This window comes from Sinohyriopsis cumingii, chromosome 19, assembly GCF_028554795.1.
Source record: "Sinohyriopsis cumingii isolate HCF-2022 chromosome 19, ASM2855479v2, whole genome shotgun sequence".
In the NCBI taxonomy this organism is placed as follows: Eukaryota; Metazoa; Mollusca; class Bivalvia; order Unionida; family Unionidae; genus Sinohyriopsis; species Sinohyriopsis cumingii.
In genome coordinates this window covers 18,039,573-18,064,886 of record NC_142979.1, presented here as the reverse complement: position 1 = coordinate 18,064,886, position 25,314 = coordinate 18,039,573, and the positions used below count along the sequence as shown (strand labels likewise).

At 41.2% G+C, this 25,314-nt stretch overlaps 1 protein-coding gene across 1 annotated transcript in view; it reads right to left on the bottom strand.

The window, feature by feature from the left end:
• Positions 1-5,475: 5,475 nt before the first annotated feature.
• LOC149775211 (atrial natriuretic peptide receptor 1-like) overlaps positions 5,476-25,314 on the bottom strand; it is a 113,129-nt gene continuing 93,290 nt past the window's right edge. Inside the window, exon 24 of the mRNA XM_089944373.1 lies at positions 5,476-7,024. Within this exon, the coding sequence (XP_089800499.1) occupies positions 6,950-7,024 (75 nt within the window). The 3' untranslated portion in view covers positions 5,476-6,949. The remainder of the gene's footprint in view (positions 7,025-25,314) is intronic.

The following is a 25,314-nucleotide window of genomic DNA, read 5'->3' as shown; positions in this document are numbered from 1 at the left end:
TATCAGCAATCATGCCTGTTGATGGCGTCGCTCAATCGATCGATCGATGGATCGATCGATAGATCGATCGATCGATCGAGAGAGAGTCGTCTAGTTCGTATGCCTAAAGGAAATTGCTCAGTTTGTTTGAATATTAAATCTGCAAGATTAAGTTCCTGTTTCTTTTAGATGAAAATCTAGTGACATTTGACCAAAAAAGACAAAAGGTCAAACATTTTGGCGACGTGTTTTGTTGGCTTGGAAACTGCTAGTCGAGAAGAGCAATTCTGTAGCAAGAATACAAGTATTTTTAAATTGTAGTTTGGAGCAAGGACAGGAATGAAAGGGAAGAGATGTTTGAAGAGAATCACTTAATATCACGTTACAAGAAAGGACACATTTTTAGATACTTCGAAAGAAAAAAAGTCAAAGAAACAGTTTTGACGAGGCTAGATGTTTCTTTTCAATTCAAGATCCTAATGTGAAAGCAAGGTAATGTGCTTACGTTGATTTCCGAAAAACTCTTATCATCTTGTATAGACACTACTATTTCGTTGATTGTGTTTCTGTGTCTTTTGTGTCATTCTGTATTCATTCCTGGTAATTTTCTACGTCTTCAAAAATACATATTTTGGTACATTTCGAATTTTAAAACTTTTCATCGTTATGAATAAGTAAAGTTTTGCCTTCAACCTATATAAATTCTGATCCGTGCGTCGGTAAGCTTATCTTTAAAAGCACCGGCTATATTAATATTCATCTGTGGTATGGTGAACCCGTTGCCTTTGGGATGATGACTAGTGTCGCAGAACTTGACATCACCCTTCGTGTCATCGTACACGTTTTCTTTCTCAACATGACAGCTTAACGTCTATGTATCAGTCGTGTGTAGTGTCGTTAAATCTCCGTATTTGTTTTCCATCTTAGTTCCAATTTAGTAAGGTCATACATAAACCATTTCGAGAACATTAACAAACCACAACAGTTTTCAACAGCTCGACATTGTTGTTTGATCAGCATGATGCAATCGCCAATAATTGTTCTAATGGCAAACGATAACATCCGATTGACATTTGCATTCGCCAGTTTTTTTATACTGATTTGTTAGATGTTCCCTTTGCTTACCGATTTCTGAGTTGTTTCAGTCTGAAAACATTCCTTTCAAAATTAATGGAAGCGTTTTCGTCTCAAGCTGGTATTCATTTAAATGCATGTCTTTAGCCACATCTGCTGTTCAAACAAGATACACTGATGTAGTTGTATGACTTCACGTTTTGTTCATGAATGACATATTTATTTTTAATAGATACACCAACTTGGGCACAATTAATATTAAACCTTTGCAGTCATTATTATTTTATTTTGCAATGTGGATAAATTATTTTCATTTTTTTTATTACTTTTTCTTGAAACAAGAAAGGATATTAATTTTAATGATCGTCCAGAGGTGTTGGTATTTCTAAAATCAGTTCTAAAATCCGTTATGTACCACTAGCATTTAGGATTTTGTGCGGAGTATCTCTTACCAATAAACTGGACCGAAGCTTTGATTCTAGCAATCTAATTTTGTCCTCACGAGTGTCCAAAATGTTTAACTTGCATGCATTGTCTCAATGCATATCCACAGGAGTCCAGTACATAATGTATGACTTTGACCTTTTGAAGCACCCAGAACATTTGACCCTACTAGGAGAAGTGTTCTTGATTTAATTTAGCTTGTTTATGTGCGATCCTGCCAATACCATGTCTAATCCCATTCTGAGTTAACAGAAACGTGTCATGATCTGTCCGAAGTACCATTTATGCACTTGGTCTCTTTAAATGGATTTCGTGAACCGTGAGCACAGTAATAATAGAAGGGTTCAAGTTTGCAGTTACACACACACACACACACACACACCTGTAGTAGCATTATAGTATCGTTCTTTAAACAGTATTCGTGAAAGGCACCGAATGTGTTCAGTTTGAAATGAGACCTAACAGCTATCCGCGTGTTGATAATGGGTAGACGTCTTTCCTTGTCAAATTGTATGTATCCATGAAGCTACAGTGAAGCATTGTCATCGTTCCAATGAAACAAACAGATCAACGACATCACCCTGCAACTACGGCTTTGTACCAAAATGTTTTATTGCCTGAATGAACTTGCCATCGTCTAAGAGAGTGCTCATTTACTAAAAGCCATCGACAAATCTAATGGATGGTAATATGTTGTTTCTTTGTCATATTGTCATAACCTATCGACTATGAATCACAAACTGATTTTCTCTTTGTCATCCGGTACAGTTATACCCTTATTGCCAGGAATTACTAAAACTTCCTGATAAAAAAGAACATTTTGTCAGCTTTAGTTTTGATGTTTATGCAAGTTTGTTGTTAACTTATTAAGGCGATTCTGTAAATGAACTTCTGATCGCGTCACATCTATTTACATGCAGTGTTAATTATTAAGTCGTATCAAACAGATTAGTCATGTTTGTACATTTTTCAATGCTAACCATGGTACGTAAAATATTAGAAAAGAAGTCGTGCTTCCACTCATTTCATTGCTGAACTTGGTACGTAAAATGTCAGATACATGCCGTGCTTCCACATATTTAATTGCTGACCTTGGCACGTAAAATGTCTTATACAGTTGGTGCTTCTACTTTTTCATTGCTAATCATTGTTGTAAAATGTTTTCTTATGCTGAATCAGCTGGCAAGTCGCTGGATAATCTATAATTAGAATTACTGTAAATTCGTACCATTTGAAACCAATCTATTATCATATTAACCTCAGCACACACCTTTTGACCCAAGCTTGTGTCATACTAACCTCAGAACATACCTTTTCACACCAACCTCGTGTCATACTAACCTCAGATCATACTCTTTGATACCAATCTTATACATATAAACCCTCAGCTCATAACCTATTGGCACCAATGTCATGTAAAACTCACCTCAGCTCATATCATTTGACATCAATCTCATGTCATACTAACCACAGCTCGTACTATTTGACACCATCTCGTGTCATACTAGCCTTGGTTCGCGAGCGGTCATCACTATCCACTATCATACTTGAATATTTTAATCAATAAGAGGGCAGGTTATGTCAATTAAATATGGATCGGGTTGAGACACACGAATAAAACCCACAGCCTTGTGTTCATATATACAGTTTGTTTGTCTGTCTGTGCACTTTGTATCAAACAGTGCTGGGATTATTTTCTGCACAAAGCAACGTCATGCCTGACACGGCATACCCATTTTCCAGAGGAAATGCAGTTGATACAAACGAAGAGAATAGTGCCTGCGCTATATTTAATTTCTCCACAAAGTCAGGTCAAGCATTTCTTAAATTCTGAAATGGAACATATACACATAGATGGCTGTGGAAAGTTGTCAGACAGAAGAATCTAGGAGTCGAGTTTCATGATATTACTTTACTCCTCCTGCTGTAGAATTATTTAGTTCGGAAGTATTGTTTCGATAGCACTGATTAGTTTTGAGAGTCGAGTATTACCAACATTTAATTTGTATTGTGCTATTTAATTTTGTCCATAATTGAGGGTAGGACTTTGGGACTACCTGACTAATGTCTCTTTTTTGGTAAACAACATATTACGTAGATAAACCTTGTGTATGATTTTAATTTATATTAAATGATCATTATTACTTGGACGTTAACATGGTTACTCACGTTAGGAAAAACCTAGTATACCTGATATGCTATTTATGAACATTTTAGTAATAAACATGATCTTTTTGACAAATTAGAATTTTCTAGAAATGAACATTTGACCTCATCCTGATTCTGTCGTATAAGTGGTGGAGGAAGAGTAGTGGAGGAAGAATCCGAGAAAATCCCGGCAAGAACCACGAGAGAGAAGGGGGGGGGGGGGGCGAAAGAAGGAAGGAGGGAGAGGTAGGGAGAGGGCGAGCGCGAGACAGAACAAGAGAGAGAGAGAGAGAGAGAGAGAGAGAGAGAGAGAGAGAGAGAGATATTTACATTATTTCATCCACACTGCTAACAGCACAATCAGTCATACAAAGATTTCAATGATTATCAAACAACTATTAGAAGATGCTTGAGAAATGAAACTATACAATATTAAACACAGAATACAATTGTTAATAAGATTATGTGAACGTTGTATATGCAGCAGAGAAGGCGAGAACATAGCTGGCGTTTTGGCAAACATGTCTAGTTGATTCATTAACCTTTTTTACTCCATCAACCTTAATCGCAAAGTTTAAACAGAAGTCACTTCATTTCCATTAAATTTATTGCAACACTTTCACGAGTCTATAACACCTGATTGTCTTGGGTGAGACGCTATAGATCGCACTTGGTGGATTGTTTTGTTTTGCTTGTTTATTTTAAATTATTTTTCCAGCAATCAAAAAGCTGGTATATCAGGAAAATCCAATTTTTCGTTGTCGATCTGGATACATCGCTCAATTATCCAGACATTCCAAGGGGGAAATATTTACTATTTACTATTTTCTAAATATTCGTATATCGTACATTGAGGCGACTACCATTATACGAAAAATACCAAAAATGAAACAAACCTTGGATCATTTTAGAATTCTATGTTGTGTTGTTGTTTGTAAACTAGTTAACTTAGAATATCAGCATTGTGAATTATCTTCCACAGAGGAAGTCGAGAATTTAAGAACATGCTAAGTCTGTGGTATTTAACTAGGCTTGGAAAGATAACAGCGAAAGAAGGTCTAGCTATCTTCAAAAATGAATAGTTTTTTTATTGTCTTCACCAACTCTATCGAAACAGGTTTTCAATGAACAAAATTCTTTTTTTTTTAAAGTTTATATATTAAAAGGCAAAGGATAAAATCCAAAGTCTAGGATGTCTTAGTAAAAACCTTTTGTTTCGCATGGTAGAAATTATATCCAGAGAATCCAAGTCTACTGCCACTCCCCCCCCCCCAACAAAAAAAAAGAGGAAGAAAAAGAAACAGATTGGCACCATCTTACATCTTAAAATATTTTTAAAAATATCTCTGAAAGGTAAGAAAATCCGATTCCTCTTCTACTAATATTTAACCATAACATCAGAATTCCAAGATGGCGGTGGGGTGTGCGTCTGAAAATCTGATTTTTCTTTAATTTCATTCACAACTTCTTTTAAATTATGACCATAAAAAATTATTTTTTCTGTTCGAATCTGCAAATCCAAATGCAAAACAAACACATTTTTTTAATAAGGACTAATTTCCATGTCTCGCTGAGATGCGGATCAGCATGAACGATTACCCAATGTTCCATGATCATTTCACCACAGGAAGTATCTAACTGGTTTAAGAATTAGATAGGAACTGTACAAAATCCAAAGAATGACAAACATTCTAGAAATGGAGAAATTGATGAAAATCGCGAAATGGTAAAATCCAATTACATAAAATTTTCAAAGTAAAACAATATATTCCAGGTAAATATCAAAAGCATCAATAAGCACTTTAGTAAGTAATAATATAATTGTACTACAAGACATTTAATTGTGACGAAGATGTGCTGTGAATGTAGGTCAGGAAAAATATATTAAAAAACTTTATTTACTACAAGAAATGTGAAATACCGCGTTTATTGCTTTGTCAAGCACATCAATGGCGAGGAAATGGGAACAAAGTGCCTTTACCAAGAACACACCGAGACAGCCATCATTGGCTGGACTGGGCGTGTATGACACCAAGACTCGGTCTTGCAATGTCGGGTACGACACCCAGGCAGCCAACTGGGCTGTCCTGTGCTGGCATCCATCGAATGTTCCCCGTGAAAACGAAGAAGCTCCAACCTACTCGTACACGTTCTAGAAGAAAACGTTAAGCTTGCATGTTCTTGATAGATTATACACACAAATCAAGCACATGAATGAATATAGCATAAAAGAATATATACAATCACAGTTCGTGACACCATGTCTAACTGTTTATGAACAACTAACATTTATTACTTAAACTATGCACAGTGAAGCAAACACACTTGCAAAAGACAAAATTCGTCACAAGCTGAAAAAATGGTCAATACTCTGTTGCAAGCCACTCAGATTTGGCATTCAGGGAACACTCGTCCATTCAGGGAACACTCGTCCATTCAGCGAATACTCGTCAGCAAATATGTGATCACGAAAAGTCACTTCCTGTAACATGGTTTTTCACTGTAGTCTCTTCACACTGGAAAGCTTTGCATCAGTCTGGTATCTGATGTCAGTTCCAGTACTATAGTCCCGAAATTCGTCACTAAGAATGGCAGAGAACATCATACTGAAGAGGACTGGGTCCAACACACAATCTTGATCGACTCCATTGTTGCCTGTAAATGGTTCAGATGATTCACTGTCGTCCATGACACGAACGAGCATGATAGCATGGAATTGTCGAACCATTATAATAAATTTCTCTGGGCAACCAAATTTTGCCACGATCTTCCAGAAACCAGCGCGACAGAATAACTGCGATAAAGATATACAATGCAGCAATCGCCCTAAGTGATCTGGTAATTATGCTCTTTATATGGCAAATATGTACAAATTCATAACGACAACGGGTATTCTCAAAACGTATCAATATTTAACAAACGTAAGCAGGGAAGAACATCGCTGAGTATATACATAAGGCACGCGAATTCAATGGACTTTCCTAAACTACAGTTATGGTTCTCATTATGATTTGTCTTCATAACGTGTATTGGTAATGTATTTGAATTACAAAAGTCATCGAACAAGATAAACGAACTCACTTAAAATTGTCTTTAGGAAAACGTACAAATTCCAAACAATAAAAGGAATGTGCCTAGTTCTAAAAATATATACGTGTCAAACAAATAACCAGAACACTACCACGATTGACATTAGAAAGGAGAATACGACATTAATTTTTGACGCAATGGCTCCACCTATGTTCTATATCTGGGCGGCGATTTGGCATGGTACTGGAATTAAAAGAGACCAGTGGTTCAATTCCTATAGTGTGTCGGGCAGAGGTTTTAGAAAACGGTCGCTTCCCTTCAGCCAATATGTTTTCATCAATCCCTTGCCCTAAAAAGAGAAAAGAATATGAAGTGGTTCACAATTTAAACAGATTTATTTCCTTTAGTGAAAATATTTTTAAAATTTCGCCGGAATACCCATTTATTCACTCTGAGGAAAATACGTTTTCAGTTATAGAAATTGCTTAAGCTAAATTATCAGAGAAATGCACTGCTTATAAATGTATTCATGCTGGCGATTTTAACGTGTATACCAGTAAAAATCCTGTTACGTGTTTAGGCTCGAATAAACAGTAACACAGGAAGAGTAAAAACAACAAGCTTTCTAAAATTTAACAAATAATTTATTTCCCTGGAAAACTTCTGTAAAAAAATGAAAAAGGAGAAGAACTTACGGTTTCAAGAATCAAATCCAAAAAAAATCTAAGAATATCGACGATTTAAATTGCAAAAGTCCTAGTAATAAATGTTCTAATAATTTCAAGTTCGAATCCTGATAGAAAATCCAAGACGGATGACGATGACGTATGTTGTAGTCAGTACTGTGCTTATATACAGTTCCTTGAAGAAATATAAATAATGACACTCCGGTGTTGGAAATCCAAATTAAATTTGTAAGCAATCACTTTACAAAATTTGTTTGTAAGCGCTCCTCAAAATATTTCCAGAAAAAAATCTTTTGAAATCCAACTGATCTGAAGAAAATTATAACACAAAATCTGGCTATAACAAAATAACTTGACATCAGTGTAAAAAGCCCAAAACTAAGAAATCTCTATCTACACATCTCTATTAAAACTAACAAATGCGCAGTAATGGAGAAACCGGAATTGCGAAATCGAAAGGGGGGTTACGTGAGTAGTTAAGTGGGATACTATAGGGACAATGGGACTTAGCATTAAAAAGGCCCCTGGGACAATATAGGGACAATGGAAATTTAACATGGAGAAAAATCGTGGGTCACTTTAGGGACAATGGGAATTTAACATAGAGTTTGGGACTGTCTAGGGATAATGGGAATTTAACATGGGAATAGAGTTTGGGTTTGTCTAGGGACAAGGGGAATTGAATATGGGATTTTTTTTTTTTTTTTTTTAAAGTTTTTTTTAAATTTAAATTTAAATTTAAATTTAGAAAAGGGGTAAGCAATGGAAAGGCTATCTCTTTTCGAGAAATATGGCTGGCCCTGAAAAGGGCCTTTGGGTTTATGTTAATATTAATATTAACATAGATGGCATCTGTCACATCTTCTTCTTCTTCTTCTTAAACTCCTTCTAACTACCGGTCCATACACAAGTACCCTCTTGAGACATCCTTGTCTTTCTATGTAAACTCTCCTCATCCATTGACTAGTATCTGTCCTATCAACAACAGTCCACTTGGACCTGACATACATGAGCATGTCCGTCCTAAACATCATGGAAGACACAAGGGTGGATGACTCAATGAGCGGGTACAAACACAAACACACAAACACAAACACACAAACACAAATACACAAACACATACGCTAAGAAACAATAAACAAATCCATAATCTACTATCCACACAATCGTACGTGAGCGGGTACAAACACAAACACACAAACACATACGCTAAGAAACAATAAACAAATCCATAATCTACTATCCACACAATTGTACGTGAGCGGGTACAAACACAAACACACAAACACAAACACACAAACACAAATACACAAACACATACGCTAAGAAACAATAAACAAATCCATAATCTACTATCCACACAATCGTACGTGAGCGGGTACAAACATAAACACACAAACACATACGCTAAGAAACAATAAACAAATCCATAATCTACTATCCACACAATTGTACGTGAGCGGGTACAAACACAAACACACAAACACAAACACACAAACACAAATACACAAACACATACGCTAAGAAACAATAAACAAATCCATAATCTACTATCCACGCAATCGTACGTGAGCGGGTACAAACACAAACACACAAACACATACGCTAAGAAACAATAAACAAATCCATAATCTACTATCCACACAATTGTACGTGAGCGGGTACAAACACAAACACACAAACACAAACACACAAACACAAATACACAAACACATACGCTAAGAAACAATAAACAAATCCATAATCTACTATCCACACAATCTTACGTGAGCGGGTACAAACACAAACACACAAACACAAACACACAAACACATACGCTAAGAAACGATAAACAAATCCATAATCTACTATCCACACAATCTTACGTGAGCGTGTACAAACACAAATACACAAACACAAACACACAAACACAAATACACAAACACATACGCTAAGAAACAATAAACAAATCCATAATCTACTATCCACACAATCTTACGTGAGCGGGTACAAACACAAACACACAAACACAAACACACAAACACATACGCTAAGAAACGATAAACAAATCCATAATCTACTATCCACACAATCTTACGTGAGCGTGTACAAACACAAAGACACAAACACAAACACACAAACACATACGCTAAGAAACGATAAACAAATCCATAATCTACTATCCACACAATCGTACGGGAGTGGGTACAAACACAAACACACAAACACAAACACACAAACACAAATACACAAACACATACGCTAAGAAACAATAAACAAATCCATAATCTACTATCCACACAATCTTACGTGAGCGGGTACAAACACAAACACACAAACACAAACACACAAACACATACGCTAAGAAACGATAAACAAATCCATAATCTACTATCCACACAATTGTACGTGAGCGGGTACAAACACAAACACACAAACACAAACACACAAACACAAATACACAAACACATACGCTAAGAAACAATAAACAAATCCATAATCTACTATCCACACAATCGTACGTGAGCGGGTACAAACACAAACACATAAACACATACGCTAAGAAACAATAAACAAATCCATAATCTACTATCCACACAATTGTACGTGAGCGGGTACAAACACAAACACACAAACACACAAACACAAATACACAAACACATACGCTAAGAAACAATAAACAAATCCATAATCTACTATCCACACAATCTTACGTGAGCGGGTACAAACACAAACACACAAACACAAACACACAAACACATACGCTAAGAAACGATAAACAAATCCATAATCTACTATCCACACAATCTTACGTGAGCGTGTACAAACACAAACACACAAACACAAAAACACAAACACAAATACACAAACACATACGCTAAGAAACAATAAACAAATCCATAATCTACTATCCACACAATCTTACGTGAGCGGGTACAAACACAAACACACAAACACAAACACACAAACACATACGCTAAGAAACGATAAACAAATCCATAATCTACTATCCACACAATCGTACGTGAGTGGGTACAAACACAAACACACAAACACAAACACACAAACACATACCCTCACACTATCTTAAAAAAGAGTTAGTGTTTATATTCACACTACTCTACCTACACATTGGCAAATTGATGGTTATTTCTTTTCTAGAGTATTGGGTAGCCCTGAAAAGGGCTGTTGTTTTTGGAACTTCATGGACACCTGGTTAATGGTGGCACCTTCCAGGCCTGGCGCCACATACACATCTTATCCCCCAGTTACTTTTTACTTTTTTGGGGGAGAGAGCAGAGGCAGGATATGTCGCTTCAGAATCCCAATTTTCGCTCTCTGGGATTCTGAAATTTATTCTTCTTCACTTCTTTTCCTTCTCCTCCTCCTCTTCTTTGTTTCTTCTCTCCTCCTCTTTGTATCTTCTTTCCTCTTCTTCTTCTTTATATCTTCTCTCCTCCTCTTCTTTTTTTCTTCTTTCCTCCTCCTCTCTTATCCTTCCCTCCTCCACAATGGCTTCCGCGGCCAGTTCATTCAACAGGCGCCTGGCATATTCCAATGCACATGAAGTTCCAACAGTTTAGACAGTCTCGTGTTCATTTTTGGTGTTGATCAATCAACAAGGGTAGCTAGACTGCCCAGCGAGTTTCAATTTATAGTGAAAGCGCGGACGTGAAGGAAAACATCCCCCCAAAAAAACATAAAATTGATGTTACCTACATCATGACCAAAAACAACAACGCGCGGACCTAAAAGAAACACTCACTTTTTTATGCTACCCATCACTATTTTAAAATTTTTATAAATCACTTCAATAGACTATCCACATACGCAAAGCAATCCAATCTAACTCCAAATATACACCTCAAACACCAAAAAAACATGATTTTAATCTACTATTCATACCAACTTACTTAAGCACTTACTAACACACAAACACATACCCTCACATTTTTTAAAAAAGAGTTAGTGTTTATTTTCACACTACTCTACCTACACACATTGGCAAATCGATCGTTATTTCTTTTCTAGAGTATTGGGGTAGCCCTGAAAAGGGCTGTTTTTGTTTGTTTGCTATGGCATTCTTTTTTTTAGTTTCTAAGAATGCGATGTCCTCTGAGGATAGACTTTCTGGCGATAGGTCTGCTTCTTCGGAAAGAAAAGAAGAACTCTTTGGTGTCGATACGGCAACCGACAAAGCCTCTGTCAGGTTCAGGTTGCTGCTGCTGCTGCTGCTGTTGTTGCTGCTGTTGCTGCTGTCTCTGAAGTCTGTACTTCTCTGTCCATTCTTCTTTCTCCCTGTTCATTTCTTCTCTGAAGAGCTCTTCTATTAGGTCTTCAGTGATTTTTAACATTCTCACATTCTCTATTTCTTCTGGCTTCGGTATCAGACTGTGTCTGACCCTATGCAAATTCACGTAGGCTTCGTTGAGTTTAGCTAGTTTGGAGCACATCTTCTTAGGAGGATGAGTCGACAATGGATGGTTAGACTGGAAACAACCCGGTTCTTAAAGTCAAAGCGCGGACGTGAAGGAAAACATCCCCCACACGGTTTTTGAGTCACAACGTTTAGTGAGTGTCATGAGAGGGATAGTAAGAAATGAAAGAGCATCAATCCAACATTCTTATAGCTAAACAAAAGACAAAGGCATTTTTTTCAAAACACAACATTTTTTATTCAAAAATCACTTAACACTAAACAACAACTCTAACATTTTTTAACAACAATGCAACACTAAAAGTTTCTCCACTAGGTAAAGAGGGATAATAGTCTTCCATGGTTTCTAGTAATCAAGGATGACTTCTCTCAAACTGTTGATTTCTATGGTATTATCGAATTCTGCATACAGGATGACGTTCACCGTTTCATCAGGGTCTCGGTCTTTAAACTGAATTTCCACACGAATCTGGCCGGATTTTATAGGGTGGAAATGTCCCTCGTCGCTGCCTTGGTCCGGAGTGAAATCGAAAGCCCACAAAGCGTAGCCTCCTGCATAATCCTCGTACGTAATACCGTGACTGGTATTGGTTCCTAACTGTCCGGTGGCTTCGTACAGGGACAAGTACGATCTCAAGTAATTCTTCTTGGTAAAGTCAGGTTCGAAAGGTCGGGTACACAAGGTCTTGCCATCGCGACTGACTTCGATTTTGGACACGCCAAAGTGTTGAAAGTAGAAAGGATTTTTTTCGGCAGCTCCGTTGAAGGCTGTATTCTCGACGATACCAACGATCAAACGTTTGGGTAACTGTCCTTGGAACAGATGATCTTCGATCATGGATCGCTGTCCCTTGGGAATGGTGAAGGTTTTCACTTCCACGCGTCGTATGGGATACTTGGCGGTCGTTCTGCTCAACGTCTGACTGATGTCGTTTCCCACTTTAGGTAACAGTTCCACACGGCGTACGTAGAGTCTGGCTTCTAGGATTTTGGTTTTGTAACCGTCACTATCAGCCATCAAATGGAAAGCGGCACTGCTACGATTCAGTCTCAGACGGACATCCACCCCGTTCAGCAAATACTTTTCTTGCAACCACATGTCCAAATGCAAACGGTCCATCAGTTCTAAACTTGTGTCGGCTCCCGTGATTCTCTTTCTTCGTTCTACAAATCCATCATTGTTGTCTTTCTTTTCATCAGTTTCCAATATTTCAAACTTGGTAGGTTCGTCAGCTTCCCATACCACACAGGCATTGAGATGAGTGTTCTTGGCATCTATTCCGTACGTCAAGAGATTTTCCAGGTAGGCACGATAAGGGTAAGTATCCATGCTGCTACTGACCAGTTTGTTATTCAAGTACAAGTCCACTCCACTGAACAAGGAATGCATGAAATTGTTGACGGGAGCTACTGCTTCATCGTCTATAGCACCTCCAGTCTTATCTAGAATTTTGACTTTCAGGTACAAGTAACTGCTATTCAGATCGATGTAATCTTCGGGCTGTCCTTTGATTTCAAACTCGATGGGAGCGGAATCGGTCAGTGAGGAAACGGGGTGAAATTCCACCCACTGGGATTCTTGCATCGTCATCATCGTTGGGGGCATGGCAAACAGATCCAGTTCCGACTTGGAACAAGCGCAAGATTCTCGGTGCATCATTTTTTTTGTGTCTCTTTTCTCAATAATCGAAAACGTCTAAGTCTCGAACGGTTCTTCTTTTCTTGGCCTTTCTTGCTTGAAGTCTGGTGAAAGGGTGTTTTCTTCGTCGTCTCTTTCTGCCTTGTCCTTGCTGAATGCCTGACTCGGTAGCGTGCAGGGCATTTATAGGTGTTTCTCGTTGGCCTAAAATGTCTTTGCCCGTTTGCAGCAAGACATTTTTGCCTGCCCTCATGAAGGCTTCTTTAGGGTTTTGTTTGTCGATGATGACATTTTGGAGAAATTCTTTGCCTTGCGTCAGTGCCGCATCTTTCAAGGCGTGCAATCCGCGTGTCACCATCGGTTTCAACACCGGGGCCACCGAACGAAAGGCCGATTTTAACATATCTCCTAAACCGTGTTCTCGCTGTCGAGCAACCCCTCGGTACACTGGATACATGACTTACGAATCGTGAGAAAACCGTTTTCGAAAATGGAGTTTCACCGTGACTTTTCCTTTGGTGAATGGAATATTTTGTCCCAAATCTCCTTTTATAGTAATGTTGACCGTGTCCAAATACGACTTACTGACAGGCAAATAGTGAGGATGTACAAATTCGCGGTGGACGTGGTAAGTGTTTCCACCTTCCTCGTCAGTGTTCGTGGCAGAATCCACTTTGAAAGGAATGACACGCAGTAACGGTACGGAGGTGTGTCCCACCACGTTATACTCCACCACATCGGAGTACACAAACATCAAATTCAGTCCTTGGTTCAGTTCTACCGGGGCACGAAATAACTTGCTAAAAGACTCGTTGTCGTAAACGATGGGTTATTCGCTTTTCTTCATCATGCTCATTCTCAGGTTCATGTCTCCGCCCAACATGTCATACAATTCAGGACAAAATAAAATGGACAGGATTTTACTCCGTTCAAATTTCATCAAGAAGCGACGAGCTGTTTTGTGGTACTCCATGGTGACACTTTTGTTAACATGCTCCAAAGCTTTCAGAAACACGGCATTAAACCTGGAGGCTATGGTGCTGACCAAATGTTGACCACTAAAATAATAGCCTGGGGAAATGAACAAGTGATAGGTGGTGTACTTTTGTGTACGGGTTTTCTTGTCATATTTGACATTGCTATCCATCCACTGTTGCAATTGTTCGTCATGAACTTCCACATCAAAAAAATTTTGATTGGGAAGGACATTGAGGACTTGGGTCGGGTGAATCATTTCTACTAAAGCCACTTCCCAATGGGCTTCGTGATCTAAGGGGATGGCTTGAGGTAATTTGGCCGTGTAACAGCACAACGTGTTCTTGGGAAACACCTCCATGGAACTGTCACTGGGTAAGGTTAAGTAAAATTGGATTTGGTGACTCATAATTCCAGAGTTCTGTGGCTGTCCGAGGGGTTAGTGGACGTCAGAGGCGTGTCTCCTTCGAAAATGGGGTTCTGGTTGTGATTGAAGTGGTGACTGGCACTGGCACTGGACACAAGGTTCCCGGGGTTCCCGTTCGAGGTGAATTTCAGGGAGGGATTAGGAAGCAGGTAACCGATGCAACTGCTCAATAAAATGGTCCACAATTGTTTGTCTCCTTGTTGCAAACTCAAATTGGCGATGGCTGCCCCGATGACACAATACACCACGAAGATTTGGCAGAAAAAGACGATTTGCGTTTTAGGCACACGTTCTCCACACCACACCCACAAGGGTTGTTTTTGTAAATCTTGCACAGAAGAACTAGGTGAAGGAGGAGTGGTCGACGTAGCTGCGTCTGCTGTGTGAAAGGGCATGATGGTCACTTCTTTTTATAGTCGATGACTTGCGAAGCGTCGATTCAAGAATCGAAACTGGGGGGATATCCTTTCCAACGTACTTTGACTTCTTTGACACGTCGTTTGCCCACTTTACGGGTTCTGCGTTCGAGAATGCTTTCGATGTCGTACACGTCGTCTTCTTTTTTGGTGACACGTTGTAACTCGGGCAAATAAAACGTTCCTTTGAGCACTTCTCCGTTCATGTCTTCCAATTTATAGACGGCAGGATGACGGCCATGCACTCGTCCAGTGACGCGAAACAATTCGGTCGTCCAGTTAGGTAAGTAACCTTTGTCGAAAGTGCGTTTGGTTTTGCCAATGCGCACCCAATCTCCTACGGCCAACATTCCACTTTTCTCGGGGACAGCCCTCGTCGGGGACGTACCAAACAGGCGCTCAAACACCAACACTTCGTTGTCGGGAGTCACGTCTTGCGGGGCACATCCGATGCTTCGATGGTAAGATTGGTTGTACGCTTGCACCAGGTGCGGTAAGATGTCGATGTACTTCAGAGTGTGGTGATGCGTAAAATATTTCCACATGCGTTCTTTCAAAGTGCGTTGAAAACGTTCCACGATGCTGGCTTTGGTTTCGGGATTCTCGGTGGTAAAAAAATGAATGTCACGTTTCTTTAATTCTTTTTGGAAAGCTTGGTTCAGAAATTCGGTACCTTTGTCCGTTTGCCATCGAAGAGGGTGACGACCGCTTTGTTTCAACACCCGTTGCAGGGCTCGCACTAACTCGCTGCTCGATTTGGAAGTCAAGGGTACGACCCAGGCAAATTTGGAAAAGACGTCGATGACACAAAACAAATATTTGTAGCCACGATTGTAGCTGACCAAATGAGAGACATCGGCTAAATCGGCTTGCCATTGATGATCGATGCCTTCCACTCGGGTGCGACTTCTGGCAAACTTGCGTCGAATGGGTTTGTGTAAAGTGTAGGTAGCTTGTTCTTGTAACCATCGTTGCACTTGAGGTAAACGGAGACTTTTCAGTCGCGTTTTGGCAGCACGATACAATTTTTGAACTCCTGTGTAACCTGCAGGATGGGAGGGATCGTAGTAAATGCTGGCTAAGACTTTTTCCATTTTTTGTGTTGGTTGGTGTGTTAATAAGACACCCACTCTTGGAGGATGCTACTCTTTTTCTCTTGGGGTATTTTCTTGGATTGCAATGCTTTGCGTGTGCGGCCAGCAATAGGTGTCGAAGAGGAGAAGGATGTCTGAGCGGGGAATATCGGTTCTTGTTTCACTTCTGTCTTCACTTCTGTCTTCACTTTCTTTTTCTCTTGTGATGAAGAAGGGGTGGCCATCATCTTTTTAATCCATCCAATTCTGGAGGTAGGTGGTGTTGTTAACTTGCGTACTTTTTCTGGTGGAGTTTGAAACCCTTCCTCTTCTTCTCCTTTTTCTGTCTTGGTCACGGGTACTGGTGGTACTGGTACTGGTACTGGTACTGGTGATGGTGCTGGACTTTTCATCAAGGTCTTAAAATCTTTCAGAGTGGGTAGAGCTGTTTCGTCTAAAGCTTTCTGGTGAAAGAGTTGCAGTCGTTGCAAGAGTTGACCGTACTTTTGCGATTTTTCTGTTTCGGACAAATCTTGGCGATCCATTAAGGACTGCAATTCGTGTTGTAACTGGGACATCTCGCTCAAATGGGGATTGGGAGGTAAATGCGGGGTGTGTTGTTCTTGCCACCGATGGTATTCCATCCATCGTTTGTAAGGCACTAAAGCTAGTTTTCGTCCTTCCATGGGGTTGTCAGGGGTCGATTCTGAGATCTTGGAACTTCCCAGGCCTTTTTATCTTGCTCCCACCAGTCCTCCCAACATGGTTCCCAAGACTCCTTTCAGTATGGGGCCTAACAAGAGAGGTAAAATACCTCCACGTTGCACTAACATCTTCTTTTTTTGACGAATGGGAATTTTCTTTTGAACCATTTGGCGAAGAACGTGACGATGTTTGCCTAAGCATTGTTTCTGGTGTTTGGACAAAGGGATCGTGCCTTTCAAAACGTTCAAACAACATTCGCACACGGTATCGATGACCTCTTTGGAGGCTGTTTGAATGAGTTTTTTTCGTAGGGGTGGAGAAGCTTTGGACAGGACAGATAACATGTCCCCATGTTTGGCTAAACGTGGTGGCAGTCCTTTCCTTTTCTTTCCTTTGGGTTTTCTGGAGGGTGACATCTTTGAGTCTTCAGGAGCACCAAAAAAACACTGATACCCGACTTGGTCACAGGCCTTTTTTATACTGGAACGCGTCGCCACTGATTGTCTTTACGTCGTATTAGTTTGAGGACAGGCATGACACGTCGTGCAGGGGTACGTAACGGACTAAATCGAGCCAGTTCTTGCTTGGACAAATCCAGTAAACTTTGTAACATGCCCGATCTTTCTTGAACTTTGATTTTGGGAGAAGGTACTTTGTGAGCAGCAGCCACTGCCACTAAATTGGAAGGTCCTGCCACTGGGGAAGTTCTTTTGGGGGTCATCAACGGAGAAGTTCTTGGTGTGATCAACGTCTCCAAGTACTCTTCAGTTCTGGGTGTCATTAACGGAGAAGTGGACAAACGTGAAGCTGCCGGAGACGCAGTCACCGCCGTGGCAGGTCGTGGTTTGCGAGTGTAAGGTTGCGTCCTGGCCGAAGTGCCTCTCTTGCGACTAGTTTTCTGTGGACTTTTCTTTTTCTGGGGGCTTCTTTTCTTTTTCCGGGGTGGTGGTGGTGTCTGGTCAGAGGAGGGTCCTGCCACTGGAGAAGTTCTCCTTGGGGACCTGGTCTTTTTCTTCTTGGGGCTTCGTTGGACTTTTGTCTTGGGGATAACTTTGGGGGCATTAGGATCCCATCTTAAGAGTGAGCGAATGATGACCCCTCCTAGAGTACCGCTCCCTCCAGGTTTCAAAATGATTTGTTTTTTGGTTTGAGTGTCGATGCGGGGATCGGCCAGTTGGACCAAAGCGACTTTGTTTCGATCGAAAAAGCGTTTGGTTTGATGAGGAATCTGAATGATTCCTTGGAGTAATTGACGTGCCATCACCGTGAACCATCGTAAGACTTCTTTGAGACTAGCTTCTAAGACACGAGCTCGTGTTTGTGGATCTTTTTCTCGACTGATGCCATACAAGGCACGAATCAATTTGACGGGAAGATGCGACTGAAGGGACGTCATATTCGCACTGAGAGTGAGACAGACGAAAAAGGGTCTGAGGATTTTATAGATTTTTTTATGGGGAGTGAAATGAAGTCGAGGACGGAGACGTGTACAGGACAGGCCCTCCGTCTTGGCACCAGTGGTGAAACAAGTGGGTACGAAATCGCAAATCCTCGGGAGTGGTAGGTTTCAAATCGACGAGTAAATAGGCGTGTGGCGTTTGAGTGGCATCGTCGTACGCCTGAGCCAGCCAAGGCGTTCCTAACTGTTTGGCTAAGACTTGCACTTGCGATTTATCTCGAGGGCTTTTAAACAAGACCACGTAATGCGCATTGAGACTGATGGTGCGATGGGCTTTACTTTGTTGAAACAAATTTTGGGTGATGTAAACGACACTGGCATTACGGTGATGCCCTTTGCGCGTGAACCACAGTTTAATTTCTTCTTCGTCTTCTCCTAACATGTCGTCGAAAATGACCAAATGGGTTAGACGGGAGTCAGAGACGATGCCATCGTCTTCTTTAGGAATGCCTTCCACAAACACGATGGAATCGCCTTGACTTTCTCGCAAGAGGCTGTACGCCGATTGCCACTCTTTGTAACACCACACGATTCGTTGAGGGGGTCGATCGATCAAATGATGTTTATGTTCGATCAAACGTTTGACGAATTCGGTTTTGCCTGAACCGCTAGGTCCAGCAATGAGCATGTTAAAGGGATGACGAAGATACAAAGCCTCCCAACTGGCACGATCTAAGTGTTCGTCGATGACTTTGACAGTAGAGGAAGAGGGAGCAGAGACAGCAGAGGTAGCCATGGTGTGAGAAATGTCACTTGTGACACGAAAAACAAACAAGACAAGAGTTTATATACTTTTTCAGAACACGTTTATTGAATGTTTCAAACATGAATACGAAAGACAAAAATACATAAAAGCCAAAGGCTTAAGTACAAGAATAAAAGGCACATGATAACCATGAACGTGGAATAAACACAAGTGTCTGTACAACATGTTTTGGGTAAAGCTCTAACCAGTTCTATAGTAGGGGTAAGGTCACACAAGTGTCCTCCCGAAAGGGTCTTTCAGGCCTGTCCACGACAGTCCTGTCCTGGGTGACGGGTTCTTCTGGCACCGTCACTAACACAGGTTGAAAAGTAACTTTTTTCCTTGAATAACTCTCGTGCATACTGGGTCACCTCTTGTGTCCAAGCCTCAAAACCCTGGTCTCGGTGATGTCCAACATTTGACTCCTAACCAATCTGGTTTCTTCTTCGTCAACGACATGGTAAGTTACTTCAATGAACAATGAACTATCGATCTTGCCTAGGGTTCCTTTTCATATACAGACCAATACCAACGTGACCGTACGGTAAGGTGAAGTGATTGGGAAGTCGCACTCGCTTCTGGTATACAATTTGATAGACTTTTTCCAAGGGTCGACTGACGATGTGGTGAGTGGGTAAACGTACAATCTTGTTCGGTTGATAGGTGGTCACTTTAAAGTTTCCACCCTCTCTTGATTCCAAGGCTTCTTTCAATACCCCAAAGTTCACCACTCGACTGGTACGATGATTCAGAGTCAGTCCTTTCACTTTGCACGTCGTGTGCACTTCTCCTTGTTTGTCCCGGTATTCGTAGCCGTAATTTTTGGGACCACCACTGACGAAACTTAGAATCTTGTCGTCGGGATGCTCGTCTGTCCAGGCTCCTAAACGGTCTCCTTCGATGTCAGGGTGCTGTTGAATCGGGTGATGGATGTAAATGCAACTGTCCGTGTCAAAGTACAGGACGCGTTCTTCTAACAGTTCTAAAGCTTCGTACAATTTTAAGCGAGCATGAGCTGTCACGTAAGCCGCAATGATGACGTTTCCAAAAGGGTCGTCTTGTACAAAGTCCAGATCTTCTTCGTAATTGACGTGTTTCATGTATTTGGTTTTGTCGTGAATCATCTGGAAGTAGCGGGAAGGTTCTGTCAAATATTCTGTCTTGGGTAAACACGGTCGTTGTGCCATTTTACCCCACAAGCAATTTAACATCACTTTGGTAAACGATCGCCTACCTTCGTTTTTTTCGATGTGGTCTAAGGAGATGCCTTCTTGTGCGTAGTATTTCTCTTTGAATTGTATTTGGTCTTCGGGAGTGTGACACCAGGAAGGATAGCCGCTGGCTTCTTGTTTCAGTTTCAAAAAGGCATCCACGTAGTCAGCGAAAATGCCTTTCTGAGTAGGGTCACCCTTGTGGTACTCTTGTGTCTTGGGAAAGTGGCAAATTTCGTACACTTCTAACAGTTGGTATCCCATGTCCAGAGCTTTGAACAATTCCACGCTGACCCAGGTTCCCGTCAAGGCACGTTCTTCCTGGCTGTGATGGCAAGGTTGGTCCTGGTTGCACGTTTCGGCACAAGTACGGCACAAGGGAAACATCAGTTTGCCTTGACAATGGTGAGGTAAGACGGGATGGTATAGGTTCGTGGGAGGCAAAACTTTACACTTGATCAAGCCTTCGTATTGTCGAATGTTTTTCAGGTCGATGTGTTCCGTGAACAATTGCGGGTGCCCTACAGGAAAGCGACAATATTTGCACACGTAGGGATACAGCGAACACACGTCCAAGTATTTGATTTCTTCTCCTTTCTCTTCGTCGGCTTGGTACAGCAAACAGGTGGCATTGGTCCTTCCTCCGTACAAACTATCCCTCGGGTTCAGCGGGTCCATGAACTGGTAACTTTCCACGAGGCGTTTAAACTCGGGATCGGTTTTCAAACGGTGATCGTACTCGTGTTCCCACATTTCCACCACTTGGTATCCTTGCTGTTCTAACTTTAGGCGTCGCTGACAAGTGGTCTGGTACAAGTCTTCCATGGTTCGTTGCAAAAACTGATTTTTAGTGCCACGGTCAGGGTAACAGACGGGACATCCATGAAATAAGCAACCGTTAAACTCGTACACGATCTTGGGGTTTTCTAAGTCCCAGCCATCTACCGAATACGTTCCGATGGTCTTTTCGCCTCCTCCATTGCGGGCATGCTGAATCCATTTGTCTTCCTTGTCGCACAAGTAATGTAACCAACGTAGGGCTTTGACCGAGTATTGACGCTTGACATAGTGGGTCGTTTGAGGACCGATGACAGCCACGGTGTTTTCAGGCATGAATCGTTGGCGGTACACTAAGGAACACGCTTTGGCAATGGTGCAAGCTTCTTTCAAAGGATCGACCCCTCCGTGTTCCATGAACAGTTCTCGAAATTTTCCACAGCAACGCCGTAAAATGTCCACGTCGGAACGACAATACTTTAACATTTCTTCCTGAAAGTCGAAAGGGTCCGAGGCGTGAGCCTGGTACCAAGCGTAGAAAGCTTCTCGTTGTTCGGTACGCATGTTGTCGGGGTCGTAATAGTGAGCCTCAGGCAAATGGGGTAGAACAGCATGTTGATTGGCTTCCGTATTGAAAAAGTGTGGAAAGTACCCTTTAGCCATTTCTGTCATTCCAAACGTTTTAGGCATTCGGCTCAAAGGCATGGCCAAGTAACTCATCGAATCTTTAAACTGTACTTGTCCCACTTGCATGAAAATGATTTTGGCTCCGTTCAAAATCACTTTAGGACGTTCGGTGCCATGTTCCGTATAGTACCTCAAAAGAAACTGTCCATCGTATCCGGAGAAATTGTGAGCCATCACCGTGGCATGACGATGACAATCTCCGTAACGTTCGATGTCCTCTTGGCTCCACGTCTTGTCGATGGGGTCTAAGACCCATTGGGCAAAATCGGCTAACGTGTTTGGTCCCCGAAAGATTTTTTCACGCCCTCCAGGAATCTTGCTGCAGTGAGGGCAATGACTGAAGATAGGTTCTTGAATGCACTTCTCGCACGCTCGATGAGCCACGCAGAAATTAGGGATGTGAATGCCAGTCTCTTGCATGCATTCGAAATCGAAAAAGATGAAATTGCCTTTCTTCTTGTGACCATCCTCTTTCTCTGGTGGGGGTTGGTATTTTTGCACGTAGCATTCGTGTTCCAAGTCGACGATGTGGTGACAAATGTGACATTTTTTCTTTCATCGACATACGTGTGCCTTGGCATTGTTGGTAAGTATGCCTTGTCCACAGGTAGGGCACAATCTCAAGAGTTGACAAGCACATTTCTGCTGTGAACCTTGCGTCTTCAGATGTTGCTGGTAACAGGCAGGGCTGACAAACGTACGCAGACAAGTTAAACAAGGCACTGGTTCTTCGCTCAGACAGGGTGGAGAGGCCAAACATCCTGGGCATTTCAATCCACAATGCTTGTGTTGCTCTCGATTGTTATAACCATAATCACATTTCTCACAATAATAACCGTATCCCAGGAATCCAGTGATACTGGTAATGGTATCGAAATGGTCATCGTGATGATAGACATGAATGTATTTTCCGTCCTTAAAATCTTGGCCTCGAAACAACAGAGACCCGCGCATTTCTTGAGGGTGCACTTTCAAGGTGTATCGTGGAGCTAGGGCATCTTGCAATTTTTGCATCTCAGGAATGCCACAGGGTGTGTCTTTGGACAGGCCAGCTTGTTGCAACAGGAGTTCTGCTTCGTTTCGTTGTTTGGTTCGGTTCGATTTTCGAATGTTCTCCCAGGTTCTTTTCCATTCTACCGTGTCGTTCTTGTTGGCATAGGTTCGTCCCACCACGATGGCACGGGCTAAGCACATCTGGTCTTGAGGGTTGTTAATTCGGACAAGACTACGCTTAATGTTGCGAAGGTCGTCCACCAATAACATCTTTTTGCGTCCTGTCCCTTGAGGAAGAGAGACGTGAGCCATTTTCAGTGTGGCTTTACCATCGGTGATGTCAAACTGGTCATTAGATTGTTGTACGTGTTGAATCTTGTCCATGACTTTGGAAGGGGTTAGTTCTGCAGGTCTGCTAAACTTGATCCAAACAGGGGATTTCAAACCGTCGTGATCTATGGATAGTGTCAAGCGATCGTCTTCTTTGGGTTGACATTGTCGCTTGAGTGAGGTGAGCAAAGAATCCCACATCTCGGTGATAAACCCTTCTGCTTTCTCCAAGGGTACGTCAGCCTTGAAATCTTTAAACTTCACCGTGTAGGTGTAAGCCGTGGTTCTAAATTTTCTAGAGGAGCGCTTTTCCGTCTCTCGAATGGAATAGTACTTTTTAGGGTTGACTAAGGGTGGTGAACTTGGTTTAGAGGGTTCGGATTCTGGTTCACTCATGTCCTCTTCAAAATCACTGGCATGAATTTGTGCCAAGATTTCATCCCTGGTACGAGGCGATAGATCACGTTTCTGCCTCTTACTTTCTTCTTCTTCTTTCTTCTCGAATGAATGGGATCGTTTCATCTTGAGTGCAAAACGTCAAATGACTCAAGTTTAAACACCACAGACTAATTTATAGTCTTGGCAAACCAGCGTATATAAAAAGGGTGTGTGTCTTGTCCTTTCACTATTCATTTCACTCTCAAGCTGAGCACAACGATGGAAGAGACTACCCAGATGGAACGTTTCGTCAGAGCTTTGCGAGGGGTCATTAGAAAATTCTCTTCAGACCAGCCTACGGACTACTCTCCTTCCTTTCGAGATAAAAGTCAAGATACTTGCTATATCTGTCAGAAGAAAGGGCATTGGTCTTCAGAGTGTCCAGACCGTCAAAAAAGAACAAAAACAGGGACTAAAAGAGACAAAAGTCAAGATACCTGTTATTATTGTAAAGAAAAAGGACATTGGTCTCCAGATTGCCCAAAAAAGAAACAAGAGGAGTCAGAAGAAAAGAAGGATTCTTCAAAAGAAGAGAGGGATTCTTCGGAAGAAGAGAGGGATTCTTCAGAGGAAGAAGAGGAAGAAAGAAGACAATTCTATTTAAAAGAAGCAAAGAAACAGGAGAAGAAAAGAAGAAGGGAAGAAAATGAGGTAAAAACGGTGAAGAAATTCAAAAAACAGAGAGACTAAACAAGGAGAAAGAAGAAGTCAATGAACTTTTAATTAAAGTGTTCTGTGGTGAATTGTGAATTGGATTGTAAAAAAATGGATAAAAGAATACATGAATGATATAAGGTAAGTGTCTTTGAGTTTTGATTTTAAAATAAGAAGCTACACTCACGCACTCATACACAGACACGTACTATAAGGGTAAAATGGGAGGGGTTTATTTTTGAGTTATTGGCAAATTGAAATTGTATTTCTTTTCGAGAAATGTGGGTGGCCCTGAAAAGGGCCTTTTTATTTTGGTGTAGGAGTGAGATTAACCAATCAACTTTAACTGCCTTAAGCCTTTGCCACGGCCAAGGCCTACTTCTGATGATTGGGTTGAAATCAGTAAGGGTGGTACGACAGGCTTAGTCACAGGGTTGGCGTGTTTAGCTCGGGAAGGTCGTATTCTCTTCGGTCGTGATAAAGAAGTCTGATACATTTGTTTCAGACTTCTTAACTCCGCTAAAATGTCCAACAGTACCGTAGCCGTTTGATTTTCACCCTCTTGTTTCTTTGCTGCTACTTCTTCTTGCTGTTGTTGCTGTTGTTTTTTTCTTACCTCTTCTTGTTGCTGTTGCTGTTGCTGTAGGAGAAAAGCTTGTTCCGCTTCCTTTTGTCGTTGCATAAATTTCTCCAATTCTTCTTTCTGTCTCTGTCTAAAATTCTCCACTTGCGGTAATGAAGAAGGTAACGAAGGTTCTGGAACAAATTCTTGCGAGGTAAGAAAATCCACAAAATCCCAGTGTACCTCTTCTGAAAGTAAGTCCGGGTTCCCTTGGGCAGTCTCCCCTGCTGGTGCACCCCAATGGATCGTTTTCTGAGTTTCCGTCATGTTGAATCACTGTCGCATAGATTGACTGCACACAAGCGCTAACGAATCTATATAGACCACGTGACGTCACAGACTGCTCTCTTCGGATTGGATGCGAGCTGACTGAATTTTGTAACGC